General features: G+C 38.6%; 1 protein-coding gene across 1 annotated transcript; it reads right to left on the bottom strand.

Annotated features, from left to right (window-relative positions):
• Positions 1 to 4,115: 4,115 nt before the first annotated feature.
• On the bottom strand, positions 4,116 to 9,037 carry LOC110879986. Its single transcript, XM_022128541.2, has 6 exons — positions 8,767 to 9,037; positions 6,057 to 6,643; positions 5,702 to 5,951; positions 5,317 to 5,472; positions 4,988 to 5,230; positions 4,116 to 4,489 (listed from the first exon to the last, which is right to left on the bottom strand). The coding sequence occupies exons 2-6, from the start codon at positions 6,617 to 6,619 to the stop codon at positions 4,355 to 4,357; spliced, it is 1,347 nt and encodes a 448-aa protein (XP_021984233.1). The 5' UTR covers positions 6,620 to 6,643; positions 8,767 to 9,037; the 3' UTR covers positions 4,116 to 4,354.
• Between the last annotated feature and the right edge of the window lie 7,056 nt (positions 9,038 to 16,093).

The raw sequence follows: 16,093 nt of genomic DNA, 5'->3' as shown, positions 1-16,093 counted from the left end.
GGTCAATAGATCTGGAATCTGAACAACCGTGGACACATAACGAACACATAGAGTTTGAGACAATTCCATATAGCGAATAAAATGCAATTCAATCTCAAGGTGTTTCGTACGTTGATGAAACACTGAATTGATTGTAAGATATTTGGCACCAATATTGTCCCACCAAAGAGTGGGTGGACATGATAAAGTGATATGTAGATCATGTAATAAAGATATAATCCATCTTATCTCAACAACAATATGAGATAAAGTATGATACTCAACCTCTATGCTAGAACGACCAACATTATGCTGTTTCTTGGAGCTTCAACTAATGAGGTTAGGTCTAAGAATGACACAATATCCGGTAGTCGATCAATGATCATTAGGGCATCCAGCCTAGTCAACATTGGAATAAGCATGTAGATCAATACAATTAGATTGACGGATACACAACTCACGAGTAACTGTGCCTTTAAGATATCTCAAAATACGCTTGAATGTAACCTAGTAACGCTCAACAAGTGTCTGTAAGAACTAGGAAACCTTACTAACTGCATATGCTATCTCGGCCGAGCCAAGACCAAACACTGTAAAGCACCAATGGTACTCTGATATAAAGTAGAATTAGTCAACGGAGTACTAGTGTGACGAGAAAGCTGTCGTCCAGAAGCTACAAGAGTAGATAGAGGACAACACTTAACAAGCCTTGTACGCTACATCAAATCAAGTAAATACCGTTGATGAGAACAGTGTAATACATCACCAGAGAATGTAGCTTGAACTACGAAGAAATAGGATAACTCCCCCAAATTCTTGAGTGCAAACTGTGAGTGTAAGCAGAAGTCTAAGGAACTCCTAGTAATGATAATGTCTCCCACATACACCAATACATAACCTATAATCGAGTCTTAGCTGTAAACAAATAAGAAACTATATGATAGGCACTGCGAAAAGCCAGTAGTGATGAGAGCAGAAGTTTGGGAGCATGCTTCAGGTTATAAAAGAGCCTTCTGCAAAACATGGTGTGGTTTGGATGCGTCAACAAAGCCTAGAGGCTGTGACATATACATAGTCTAAGATAAATTTCCAAGAAAAATTGTGTTTTTTTACATCAACCTATTGAATAGTCCAACCATGATTGAAAGCAATAGAAAGAACAAGCCGAGTAGTGGTGGGTTTGGCCACAGGACTAAAAGTCTCAGTATAGTCAATACCCTAAGTCTGATGAAAGCCTTTGGAAATAAGTCAGGCTTTGTATCGACTAACAGAACCACCAGGATTATGCTTAATCCTTTAGACCCACTTGCAGCCAACAATGTTGGCGTTAGTGGGTATTGGAACCAAATGTGAAGTCTGGTTGGTTTGTAGAGCACCAATCCCTAAGCGCATCGCATCCCATCAAGCATACCACTTTCGAGCATGATGAAAAGTGGAGGGCTCAATAGTGGGGGTGGCAGTAGCATGAAAAACAACATGATCAGGAAAATAGCAAGGTTGAAGAGTATGATAATTAGAATAAATGATCATGGCATGAGTCAGAGCGGTAGAAAAGGAAAAGGAGGCTGAGGGGAGGACAAAAAGATGAAGAAGAAGGTGAAGAAGAAGTAGGATGAGGAGGAGGAGATGAACAAAAAGCCAGGAATGCCAAGTTTCACGAGAATCATAAGTGAAAACAGCAAGAGAACATAGCTGATATGGACTCCCACGAGTGTGGTGGAGGAGCTTTCCATCAAGTGTCTGAATAGACAGACCAAGATGAAAGAAAATGACAGCTATATGATGATCAATTGCTAACTGCATGATCGATAAAAGGTTCTTGCTAAGCAAGGAACCAAAGGAACATGTCTAAGAAGTAGACTACCGTTAGATAAATGAAGTAAAGCAATACCGATATGTGTTATAGTAAGAGTCATACCATTGCCGACAATGAATTTCTCAGAACCAATATATAGAACTGAGTCAAAAACGATAGAAGAGTCAGCAGTCATATGAGTGGTGGTACCAAAGCTAGGAATCCACGAGTCAGCACGCTCGCAAATATCGAAAAAAATCAACAGAAGGTCTTGGTCCATAAAATCAAGATCAAGATACAATGCAGAGCACTCTCCTATATGCAGGTCCTGTAAACCGTAACTTAGTACATAATAACCATAAGAAGCTAAGACTACATAACTACACCAGACTATGTATACAAAATACATATATTGTCTATATACTCCAATAGAACTGAATAAAAAAAAAATAGAACTAGTTCTATCCTATGAAAGTAAATGAAGTGTTGCATGATACATGTACCACCTGACCACCTAAACAACCAATGTTGTCGGTTTTGTGTAGTGGAAAGTGATGCATGATTCATGGCATTATAGCCTAGTGGTATCTTGAGGGGTGAGATAAGACTTATGACCATTAGGTCATGGGTTCGATTCTCACAAAGGGAGTTTTCTCAGATTTATTGGGTTTCCTCCTGAATTGGTGTATAGGCATTATTGCCTAGTGGAGATGATGATACTCCAGTGGTCCGTCAGTGATCCAAATTTGCCGTTAAAAAAAAAATGAGTGAAACTTTTTAGATTCATCATTATACCACTCCCACTAATTATGCAATATACACTTGTCACTCTTAAATGCGAATACTTTCTTGCACACATCCAAAACACGTAAAATTTATTAATGGTGTTTGAGATAAAATATTACTTATGGGCACATTTCTCATATCTTTGATTCATTTAGAATTTGCTTAAGGTGTTATAATAATATGCAATTTTTAACTAAATCTTATCTTTAAACCAATACTTGCAACCGACCTTGTAATGGGCCAACATTTCCTAGTAGGCCATGTCCAAACCGACCCTCTATTTTGAGGTTATATAGGATATTTAAAGAGCAGAAAGCATTCTTGGTAGATGTGTTATATGAGAAAGTTGTTTATACCAAGGACACGCCTACATAGTTTGCTATCACCACACATGCATACCTTATATTTTGTTAATTCTTTGTTGTATCATATGATCCCCTTCCTACGGACGTCTCTCTCGTTAATCTTAGCAACTCCCTCTCACATTCTTTGTTCATGACCGTCTGTAGCCACGAACAACATCGCCTCTCTTTAGAATCCACCGACATCACTATTATGAAGGGTGCCCCTATTAATTTTTTTACATATACATATTGTTTTTTAAATAACATGCCCTTCGAAATATCAGACACTGACCGATGGTCCTCCCCGCCCACCCCAGAGCCGCCCCTGGTTTAAATCTTAATAGATTTACTTTTTGGTGTTTACAAGTAGGGTTATGTAATTCATTTATTTGTGTGATTTTTGATTTGGTTTATCACTAAAAGAAGGTAAATCAAGGTTTTTGATATAATCACATCAGTGTGTTTTTCTTTTGTTTGATTATGGGCCAACATACCTAGATATCATCAAAATAGCACCGGTGCTAAAGGTCAATACCGGCGACACTTTCCACCAATACCGGCGACAGCTGTCGCCGCTAAAGGTGGTCCATTCTTGTAGTGACCGTTGTTGAGAGGCTATTGTGCTTTGTGTTAAAAACACAAATATTTTTGCTTTTTTTTTTTTATCTTTATCTGTTCGATTTTACATTCCATATTCTATTGTGTCTGCGTAGGTTATTTCTTTGCACGGTATCATGAGTATATATTGACTGGATGAAGCTGAATATTCAGTTCTAGAAAAAAAACTAGATAATATCATAAAAAACAATATAAACTTTATATATATAAAACAAAAATGCATACGGGTAAGTCTGTAACTTATAAAAGAATACAAAGTAATTACAAAACTATAAAATGATTATAAAACTATACAATGATTCAAAAAAACAGAATTTATTCTTTGATTAAAAACAAAACTTTATAGTAATCCATGATACCCTAAACCTCTTTGTAACCAGATGTGTGTGTACATTTAATCAAATGCATACTGTTTTTGTGTAATTCAATCTATATATTCACATTCACTACAAGAAACGGGTACCTTTAGCGGTGTCATGTGTCGCCGCTAAAAGCCCTTTTTGTCGCCGCTAAAGGGTCGCCGGTATAGATTGGCCGCTATTGCCTTTTTGTCGCCGCTATTGATACGACAAGACATACGACAAGACTACTTATTGAAACGTTACATGGTTCACGATACTAATAATGGCTTCTTGTTTGTCTCACAAGACCATAGATGATCACTTCATTATTGTTACTCAATCAACCAAGTGAAACTCGGCTGTGACATTATTTTGTAGTAATATATCCGTATATTTTTCACATTATTCATGATCATAAAACTTCTAGTTTTATCAACCAACAAGGTTCGTGACGCATATCACCCTATCATCACATATCAGGAAGAAGCAACTCAAGCTGCAATAGATAGGTAACCATCTTCACTTCGCTTTCTCCTATGATAAGCAACTAAAACAGCAGCACAAATTGCCAATCCAAATACAGCTAAACCCCAAGAGAAGATTGGTACTTTTAGTTCTTCATACACCTGCAAACCAAATCAAAGAAAGGTAAAAACATATATTTTGACCACAAAACACAAAGAAAGAAAGTTGTTGCATAGAGAGCCTGTCTTTTTCTTTGTCCATGAATCTTTCAAATAAGTTAAAGAACCCAATAATCCATATCATATTAATTAAGACTTCCAAGAAAAAAAAGATACAAGTTGACTACCATGGTCAAATGGCCAACTATCTTTATGATATTTATAGTGATTCTTTTTACAACTTCATACCTTGATGTTACATTTATAGTGAGATCCATGTTTTTTGAATTTGAGAAGCTAAGCTTGATCTCAAAGTAAGATTGTATCTTCATTTATAGGACTAAATGCCCTCTTTTCCACAAATAATCAAAACATTTAACTTAAACTATGTTATATTTAATTAAATAAAACATATAACAATGAATCCCTGAAATCCTTATTGTTTTTATGCAGAATCATTTTCTTGGAAAACTGACAATGAAGAAAGGGTAGAAATCTTACTTGAACCGGATAATTCGATTCTGAAGAAGACTCAACAACAAGAATATAGAAGAGCCCCATAACTCCTGTGTGGCTCTTTTCACTGCTGTAGTTAGACTCCAAAGTTAGAGTTTCGCCTTGGGCAATCTTCACTGAACCTGGTTTAGGATAACAAGTGGACATTCCTACAATGTAACCAGCTTCGTCCCCTACATCATTTCCTTTTCCATATATCGGTTTTGACGAGCAAATTACCCCTCCATCCTAAATAGAATTAATAGTCTTCCATATTCAAAATGCATATCTAAATTAAAAGAAACAAAACTGACTATAAAAACTGAAACATCTACCTCTCTATATAGAGCAGAACCTATGCCGCCACTGTGCTGGTGTGCAACACCATAAACAACATCACCAGAAATTGGGAACCTCACACTTGTCCTTCTGCTACTGGTGGAGTCATTAGTAGCAATTCCAGTGGTAGATTGTTCAACATCATACTCGATCTGGACGTTAACACTTATTTATTTACCAAGATAACAAATCGCATCAAATTTATAATAATTTGGTATTGAATATCAGAAAGTTTTATGACAAAAGATTATGAGTTTTACCAAGATAACGAAAAAGGATGATCATCATTTACTAAGATAACATAAAACTACAAAATTTAAGCAAAAAGGTGTTGAATTTTTGTAAGTTTATGTCAAAATATGAAGTGCCAAGTTAACTTACAAGACAATCATGGATTCCTGTGTTCTGCCAAGTATCAGTCACATCAAATATGAAGATTTTAACGGGTACAATGGAGTCGCTCCAATCAACCCACTTAACGGTGTACTTCAAGTAAAGGTTTCTTTTGACACTTTCAAGCCCGTCTTTCACTTTGCACTGTGTTTCATCATAGCAACAATACAACCCCCCAACATAATTTGGATCCAAAGGTCGATCGTATTCATCAATTGTCACATTATATAAGTTGCATCTGCATTTCCAAAGCACCAACATGAAAATCATATAGGATCTTGATTCTTATTCCTTCTGAGTGTAAATTGCATAAACTCAAAACATGATTTAAATTACATGATACCTGCATTCAGTACAACCCATTGGATCTACTGCACCCCGAGTGTCGATTGCATGGATGTTCAACATCCATTTCTCTTCATATCCAAAAGGAACTTCAAGTGGATTACCCACTTCAATTCCATAAGGATCAGGAACACGTGTGGAAGTTTTTCGTGTTTCAGATCCCAATCCAAAAAACTGGGTAAGACCATGACTGCATATTCCAGCATTCCCCGCAATAATGACATCTGATCGGTGGAAACCCAGATTACCATTATATATATTCTCTTTAATACCTGTTCGTTGATAGTATCTTACTGCAACCCAGTGATGAAGATAAGTTTCTTGAAGAGAAACAGGGTTGCCTGCTTCATCAACAACTTCAGCATTGAAGCTTTTGATAGCAATATGACCTTTCGGGAACTCGATGTCATAATAGTATTTGTTTGAAACTGAACCCTGATGTTGGGTTATTTTAGGTGATAGATACACCATGGTTTTTAAACCATTTTCAAATGTTACACGAGCTTCCGAATTTTGAACACATGTTGCCAATAATGCGATAGCTAAAAAGAACACAAACATTGTGGATCCTCGATGTCGATTAATCTGAAGAAAAATAAAATAAGTTTTGATTTTCGTTATACAAAACATCACAAGATATTGTGTTGCACATAGTGTTTCATACATAGAGATCAATATGTTTGCTTTCGTGCTCATGAATTTCTGGAACTAGAATTAGATTTATTTATTTATTTATTTATTTTTGTCCAGATTTGAGGTACAAAGTGCAAAAACTTCAATCTATTTCAGGGAGCAAGAATTATATTATATGTTCTTGTTCATGTTCCTACTAATAGCTATTTCTACCAATGGGTTGTTCCTACTGACAAGTGGATAGGCGGTTATAGTTGTATCAGTTAGTTAGTTAGTTAGTTAGTTAGTTAGTTAGGAGGTTAACTAATCTGGTTGAAATCAGTGTACAGCTATAAAATGGCCGAGTATGCGCACAGATGAGATCATTCAGAATTGATAATAAACACACTAGTAGGAATATGAACACCATCATGCTATCTGAAATATGAATTTTTTTTTGAACGGCAAATTTGGATCACTGACCGACCACTGGAGTATCATCATGCTATTAGCGGAACCACCCGATCATATCCATCTCCACTAGGCAATAATGTCTATACACCAATTCAGGAGGAAACTCAATAAATATGGGAAAATCCCATTTTTGGGAATCGAACCCAGGATTATCCCACCCTCAAGATGCCACTAGGATATAATGCCATGGGCTTGAAATATGAAAATTAGTTAAGAACTATCGGATACAGTGGCGGATCCATGAATTTTTTTCACTGGGTTCACTTTTCTAGATGCTCTAATTTCATATGACCCGAAATGTCGACAGTTCGGATCGGGTAAGCAGGGGCGCAACTATTAAGGGGTGGGGACGCCCGACCCCCCGAACTTTTCGCTCAGTAGTGTAATATATGTGGTTTTCGTATAGAAACTTTTGGGTATATACGTTTTCGAACCCCTGGTTCTATAGAAATTTTTGGGTATATACGTTTTCGTCCCCTTCATCGGAAATCTCAAGCTTCGCCACTGCGGGTAAGGCTCATCACATGATAAAATTATGATACAATAATATTTGTTACTTTATTTACACAAATTCAACATAAGCTATGCAATAAAATACTCCCGTAAACTCAAATCTAACTGCAAACTGAAATAGCTAATCAATTATTTACATAAGTTCAAGTCCTTCAATGCACTATCATACCTAATTAGGCAACATTAAAACTAATAACAGCAAAAACAAACTAGGTCAACAGATAGTTACTGTTCGTTCAAAGATGACGAATAGAAATCTCGTAATCGTGAACTGATGAGGCGAAAGGCTTATTGATTAAGATCTTTAATAGAATAGAGGATGATTCTGGATTTGAAAGCATGAATTGATGGGTGATAGATGATGATGATGATGATGATGATGATGATGATGATGATGATGAAAATGAAACTGGAATGATATAGTGGATACATTTACGCTAAAAATTAAAAACCGAATGGGTTCCTGGGAATAGGGGCGGATGTAGTGTATAACAAGGGGTAATGCCCGCTACCCCTTGGCGCTTCGGCGGTAGTGTAAATTTTAGAAAAATTTGACATTTTTTTCTATTTCGTTACCGCTTATTTATAAAACATTACCGCTTGGCGCGAATCCTAGACCCGCCATTGCCTGGAAACCCGATGTTCATACATAAGTCCGCCCCTGATCGGATACAGTGTTAAATCTCAAAACCAGTTAAGAGTTATACAACGTAGTGTTCAAAATCCGATCGTAGAATCATTTAACGCGATTTGTTATTAAGAGTATCCGGCAGTTTAAACAAACAACCAAGACTGTATATAATTAGCAAAACTAATGCTTCAAGATTATCATAACAAAAACTGCAAACTAAAAATAAAAACATAGTGATTCACGAGTTCTTGATGTCACCAAGAAACAAGAATCAAAGCACCTTGAAATAATAACTAAAGCCGCTTTAGTACTTGGAAATTGAATCTAATGAAACACAAAGATTACTTTCAGTCTGGAAACATTAAAGAATTGAATTCAGTCTCATAAGTACACCCGGATCCAATTTACAAAAATTCCATGATCAGAAGATTATGCAATAATACCAATAAACATTCTGAATCCGAGATGACATTCGTACCTGAGAACATGCAGAAGCGATTTGATGAAAACAACTATAACGTAAGTGTTGAAAACAATCGGGTGACGCAGCTTACGCAGCTAACTGATGATAACGTTTTGATTATGATTTGTTGGACAACAAGAACAGGATAATTCTTTTGGGTAATTCAAGAAACGATACTAACGATGGTTTTTTTATTGGGATGTTTGGGTTTGTTTGATTGTAAGTATGTGTGAGTGTGACCGATTGGTGTAGAACCAGACAATGAAAAGAGGACAAACATGGGTTGGTATACGGGGCACTCTCGGTGACCCCATGCGGTGAGCGAAGTCCTCGCTCGGGAACACCGCCGCCGTCACCACGGTGACCGAATTCGGCGAGGTGGGTCGGGGTGTAGTTACTGCATGAGAGAGAGGAGAGAGAGGAGAGAGAGAGAGAGGGTGATTGGTTGTTAATGTGGGTCCACTCTTTTCCACCAATCATATTTTTTTCTTCTTTTTTTATAAAAAAATAATTGTGTGAGAGGAGTGCCGCCATCAAATTGAGGGTGTGAGGGGAGTTTAAGAGGGGAGTTGACGTGGCATAACCTGATTGAGTGTGCATAAGAGAGGGGACTCCCCTAAGAGGGGAGTGCCCCTCTCACCCTAATAGAATTCGAAGCTTCCATTGATAGCGTAGCTTGAACGATGTGAATTGTTCAAGGGGTCTTCTATTTCCACACCCCTATAATCTTATTTTCAAATCCCTATTTTTATACGGGCCGTATATACTTATACGGGCCGTATATACTTATACGGGTCGTATAGAATGTTCATGCACATAATTTAATGAGTTGAATGTTTCTTTGTTTTTATATGTATACGGGACGTATATTATATACGGGTCGTATACATACTTGCATATTATTTCGAAGGTTGGACAAGGGTTTTTAGTTTTGAAATCTGTATACGAGCCGTATAATGAATGTTATACGGCCCGTATAGCCCGTATAGAAAGTTTAATTTTTTGTTGAAATCGGGAAACCGTTTAATAAGTTTTGTAAATTTTAAAATAGTGTTTTATATATCGGATTATGTTACGAGTTTGTAGTTAAACGTATTTATTATGTTTAATAAGTTTCCTCTTTGTAAAACGATAAATATGTATAGAAAAGTTAATTTTTTGTTGCAATCGGGAAACCGTTTAATAAATTTTGAAAATTTTAAAATAGTGTTTTATATATCGCATTATGTTACGAGTTTGTAGTTAAACGTATTTATTATGTTTCATAGGTTTCCACTTTGTAAAACGATAAATATGTATAGAATAGTTAATTTTTTGTTGCAATCGGGAAACCGTTTAATAAGTTTTGTAAATTTTAAAATAGTATTGTATATATCGGATTATGTTACGAGTTTCTAGTTAAACGTATTTATAATGTTTAGTAAGTTTCTACTATGTAAAACGATAAATATGTGATATGATTATGATAAACTACGACAACAATTATTAAACAAACAAGTTAACATCTAAACATAAGATTAATATTTATAATGTTTTACATCTAAAACAAAAAAAAAGATAAACTTTTACAAAGTTTCAAACGTAAAATGCATAGCCACAATCGCCTCGACCATCCACCGTACATCCTCTCTCACTGCAGCTAAATCCCCCCTGATTGCCGCTAAATCCCCTCTGACTGCAGCTACATTCGATTCGACCTGAACGAGTCTCTCCTCCACCCCCGGTGGAGGCATCACACGCTGTCTCACGCTGCGTCGAACGTACGGGCGATCACCCCGTAACTCCTCCGCAGCTACCTGTGATCGATCGCCAGTATGAGCGACCCCCTCTCCGTCGCCTCCATCTCCCTCGCCCTCGCCTCCCTCTCCATCGTCTCCCTCCTCATCACCACCCTCTCCACGGGGTCCCTCACCCACACCATAAGCCCAAACCAGCTGCCCTCCCTCGACCTCGCGAGCCAAACCCATCGATAGGGCTGTGTCCCTCCCAACCCTGTCAATCTGGCGTGTCAGGGTCATATCACTTGCCACCTGCGGGGACAGGAGGCGAAAGAAACCCTTCGCCAGAAGGGTGACGAAGGCCCCACAGCTGATGTGGGAAGAGGGTCGCTTAAAAGCGTACTCGGCGAGATATGCGGCCAACTTGTACGCCAAGTTGGCCCTCCCGCCGTTAAGTAAGTCGTGCAAGAAGAATAGGTCATTTTGGGTGACCCATTCCCTGCTATCATGACGACCGGCGATCGTCACGGCGATACACCGATGTAGGTATCGGTGTAACGGGTCGTAAAGATCAGTCGCCCGTGCCTTCGGGGATCGCTGACTCGCTTTCGCGAACTCCCCGAACCCAATAGTGCGCCAATACGGCCACAACACGTCAGTGGACGTGCTGACTGGCGCATCAAAAAATGCACGGGACCTTGAGTCCTCCTGTGAGTACAGACCCAAGGCAACAGCGAACTGAGGAAGTGTCATCCTCTGAGTCTTGCCGCAAATAGTAAAAGCTACGGCCTCTGTCGTCAAAAAATGCTGAAAACCCCCACCCTGGGTGTCCGTAAATGAAAAGGTAGATAAAAACTCTAAAGTAATCTCCCTGTGGGCCCGCTCTACGGCGGCATCAAATAAGCGGTCCCACGGGGAGTTAGCTGGCATGAGCTCTCGGACCCGACCGTTCGCTCCAATATCAGTCAAAAACTGAAAATCTATGGTCCGAGGCGCATCCAGCACCATCTCCCGTAATTTGCCCAAAACCCTATAGGCAACCGTACCTCGGGGGATATCTCTAAGAAACTGTCCCGTCTCAGTAAAATCGGGCACAACCTCCTCCTCCTGTCCACGTCCACGTCCCCGTCCGCGTCCACGTCCACGTCCACGGTCCCGACCCTGACCCTGACCTCGACCTCTACGGGCCGCACCAGCTGCTGATGACTCAGCCATATCGTCTGTAACAAATAACAATTGCAACTTAGCAATCACTATACGATTATCGTTAACGTATTATACGAATACTGTTCTTGTATACGAACGTATTGTACATATCATATACGCTCGTACAATGTTTGAATATTCAACAAGTATACGACCGTATATAAAATATACGTTCGAATAATGTTTGAATATTCAAACAGATATACGACCGTATATAATTATACGATCGTATAATGTTTGAATATTCAAAAGTTATACGAGCGTATATAATGTATACGATCGTAAAACCTTTAATTATTCAAGTGTATACGGTCGTATAAAGTGTATACGATCGTATATTGTTTGAATATTCAAACATTATACGATCGTATACAATTTATACGACCGTATACACTTGAATAATCAGTTACAATTTTCTGTTTCAATTTTTTTTTTCAAATTGAATTATACAATCGTAATCGTTACGCCTATCTACGCTTTACTATACAAGACCATAATGTAACATGTTACGGAATTTGAAAGTTTACTATACGAAAATGTACCGTATAGGAAGAACGAGAAGAAAACGCCAAAAACGCCGAAGAACGCTGTCCAAGAACAATCCGAGAGAAAACCGAGATAATTTTTGGTGGAATGTTGAGGCCGTATGGTGGAAATGAGGTCGTATAAAACTTATACGATCTTTTTTCCTTTGTATACGGGCCGTATAAAAGTATACGACTCGTATACAGTTATTTAATTTATTTTAATTCTGTCATATACTTAATATACGATCACGGTATACGAGGCGTATATTTTTATACGCCCCGTATACAATTCAGTATTTTTCATTTATTTTCAATTACCATATGCGAAACTGAGGAAAATACGGTCGATATGCGTTAACGTTGATTCGTTTAAACGTTTTTTCAAATTCAATTTCAACAAGTTGCCAAAACATTTATATAACGTGTATGTTGATCATTACAAATTGTCAAAACATGTAAATAACATTTTATATTCATAGGGTACCTATATCTATGTAATCCCTGGTCCTATATTCATCAACGATCGTATTATATTGGTTAATACGTTCCTTGGAATAGTGATACCAACTTTCTGCTGGCGTATTCCGTATCGGTTGTCGCCAGTATCCTGATGGGGTTGGCACTGGATATTCCCCTTCTAATCTGACGTGAATAAAATGGTTCCTGTGTACATGTACAAGCGCGACTGTTCGATGCGGAATACTTTCTTCGGCTGTTTTGAACATGGGAAAAAATGAAGCACAACCAAGGTCACTTAATAAGAGACAAATGACATTCCACCGGTTTGCTATCAGAAGCCCCGTGAATGGCATTTGTAGCCACTTATGTCGAGGTGCTCCGTCTATATGGTCGGACCAAACTAATGATTCCAGAACTTGTTGATACTGAACTTCATTTATGTTTTTCCAAAATTCGTGGAACCGGTTGTGTCACACCCCAACCGATGGCGGAATCATCGGGGCGCGGCACTGAGCGAAACAGATTGTTCAGAAGTTTCCACAACAACTATCATACAATTCAGTTATATAACACGTCCCATACCGTGTCCCAAACAATAACAAGTTATCATAGAAATCAACTAAACAATATGGGAACTGTTCCGACAACTCGAATTCTTAATTATTACAGACCGAATGTAAATATTGTTTTAAGACTTCTAGACGGCTAACTATAGATCTTACTGACTACAGGTGCCAGTACAAGATCTACAGATAATTATGACCCTGGAGCAGGTATATGGACACTGTCCTAAGGTCACTGGCTCCTAGAAGCTTATTATTGCCTCGCTTCCCTAGCACGCTAGTAGCTTAAACACCTGTCACATACGTTAAAATAAAAGTCAATACATATAATGTAAAGGTGAGTACACAAGTTTGATATAGCATATAGAGTTCGAATAGTTTACGCATAACCAAGCACGTACACAAGGGCAAACGATGCATGTAAATTATCAACATGGGACCATCGATACCAATGACTTCGGGTTGACTGTCCGAGACAGTTCGCGATACAGGATTACCACCGTAATCCATGCAAGTAATTGTCCTTAGCAACCCCCGTGGGAACGGGTGCTGAGTCCAAACTATAGTACTACGTTGCTAAAGCAGGCAGATAGCACTCCACGTGTAAACATAATAAACAGCAATCATTTAGACAAGTAATACATGCAAGTAGGTTAGCGTTCAAATAGTTTGTGTTGTTTGTGAATTTGATAGATTACGTATGTAACACCCAAAAGTGCTGAAAGCAAAAAGGGATCGAGTATACTCACAGTGGTTGATCGTGGATTGAAGGGAGCACTGAGAATAGGTTAGCCTGAATAGTTCGATAACACAACGATGAGTAACGCGGAAAAGTAAACAGTGTACTTGGATCGAGTAGGCCATTCGATCGGACAGCAGTTCGATCGAGTGGGCTGTTCGATTGGTTTGAAAGCCCGTTCGAACATCCATTCGATCGGCCGGCTGGCTCGATCGGCTGGTTCCTTCAAGTGGATTGTTTCTTCCTTTGATGTGAAGGATGTGTTTGTGTATGATGGTTTGTACTACCTTTCAAGTTGGCCGATCGAACAGCTGTTCGATCGGTTAGCCCAACCGATCGGCTAGCACTTCATTGTTTTCAAATATGTCACTCGATCGGTTGGCATGCTCGATCGGGTGACATTCCAATGTTTCGAAAAGTCTAAGTGTTTTGAAGTATAGTATCTCATGATTCGAGCAGTAATGATTACAATCGAGTGGCGTAGTCGATCGAACAGTACCTCGTCAATACTACACTTCATGAGTTTGTGGGACTAAGTGCTAGTCGATCGGTTAGCCTAGTCGATCGGCTGGCATAGTCGTTCGGTTGGGCTGTTCGATCGAACAGCCTAGCCGTTCGGCCAGCTTCTCGATTCGGTTAACCTTTCACTTAACACTTGGTTATTCCCGTTAATTGTTGATGTTTTAGAGATATTTTGACTACGAGTTGAACCACAAAGCTGAAGTCCCTACTTAGTCTACTGACTCGAGCAGGAATCACCCAAACTCGGTCAGAGACGGTTTGGAACCCAAGTTTAACGTTTAACCCGGAATCGGTATATCTCTCGGTAGAACCCGAATCTTGAACCATGTGTTTGTTTAGATTGATTTGTAAATCGGTTCAAGTCTCGTTTTCACCTTTTTGAGTGTAAAAGAGTTGAAAGATAGATGAAAACCCATCTTCCAATCCTTTTCCACCGTGAAATGTTAAGATCTTTGGTAGATTTTAAGTTATTGATGTGGAAATCGGTTAGATCTAAGTTATTCATGGTGGAATGATGCCAAAACTTAGTGTTCTTGAAGAACACATGATGACATCACCCAAGAACACCTAGATCTTGGTGATTTCATGGATGAAATTCAGATTTTGAAAGATAGAAAGATGGAGAATCGATTAATGAACAAAAACGTACAAGGATTAGAGTGAAATACTTACCGGTTTGAGAGAAATCTGAGATTTAGTGAGAAGAAGAGGCTGGTCGGTCAGAGCTTTTCCAAAAGTGGAAAGTTTGACAAGGACAGCCCTATTTATAGGCTTCCAAAAGAGGAAAGGGTCAGCTGATCGAACAGCATCCCTGATCGAGCAGCTGTCCGATCGAACAGCCTGTTCGATCGGCTAGCCTGTTCGATCAGGTTGCCCTGTTCGATCGGCTTGCCTGGTTTTGAGTGTTTCGCGACGATTTTTGATATTTCGACTTAGAACGATGATTTGAGAATGATAGAATTCCTAATCAAATTACTTTTAGTAGTAGTCGGGACTATATTTAACATACAAGCATCCTTACAACCTATTTTCAAAGTCGGTTTCGATTGAGTTTGATTCACCTTTGAGTCTTGATTGATTTGATTGATTCACCACACACTTTAACATAAAGGTAAACATGCACAAGTAACACATAAGGCACACACACACGTATAAAAGCATTAAAATTATCCACACTTGAGTTCGATGATTGATTTGATTAGCTTGATTATTGATTGGCTAGCTTTATTGCATTGTTACTTCCTATCATTCACAGTCGGTCGTTGATTCACAGTTCGATTATCGTCCGATTAGTTTGATTATACAACACTTACTCCAAATAATACGAAAATCAAAATGAAACTAAAATGAAATTAATCTTTATTAATCTTTAATTCCAATAACAGTCAACACTTGACTTTGACTTTGACTTTTGGAAAACACGGGGTGTTACAGTCTCCCCTCCTTTAGGGAATTTCGTCCCGAAATTAGGCCGAGAACCGTACATCGCCGTGTGATTTACCAATTTGATGCTTCAGATCTATCTGAACAACTGCGGGTACTTGGCCTTCATGTCACTTTCGAGTTCCCAAGTGAACTCCGCGCCTCGTTTGCCTTCCCATCGTACTT

The sequence above is a fragment of the Helianthus annuus genome, chromosome 9 (genome assembly GCF_002127325.2).
Source record: "Helianthus annuus cultivar XRQ/B chromosome 9, HanXRQr2.0-SUNRISE, whole genome shotgun sequence".
NCBI lineage: Eukaryota > Viridiplantae > Streptophyta > Magnoliopsida > Asterales > Asteraceae > Helianthus > Helianthus annuus.
Note: the sequence above shows the minus strand (reverse complement) of the source record. Positions and strands in the feature narration are given on the sequence as shown.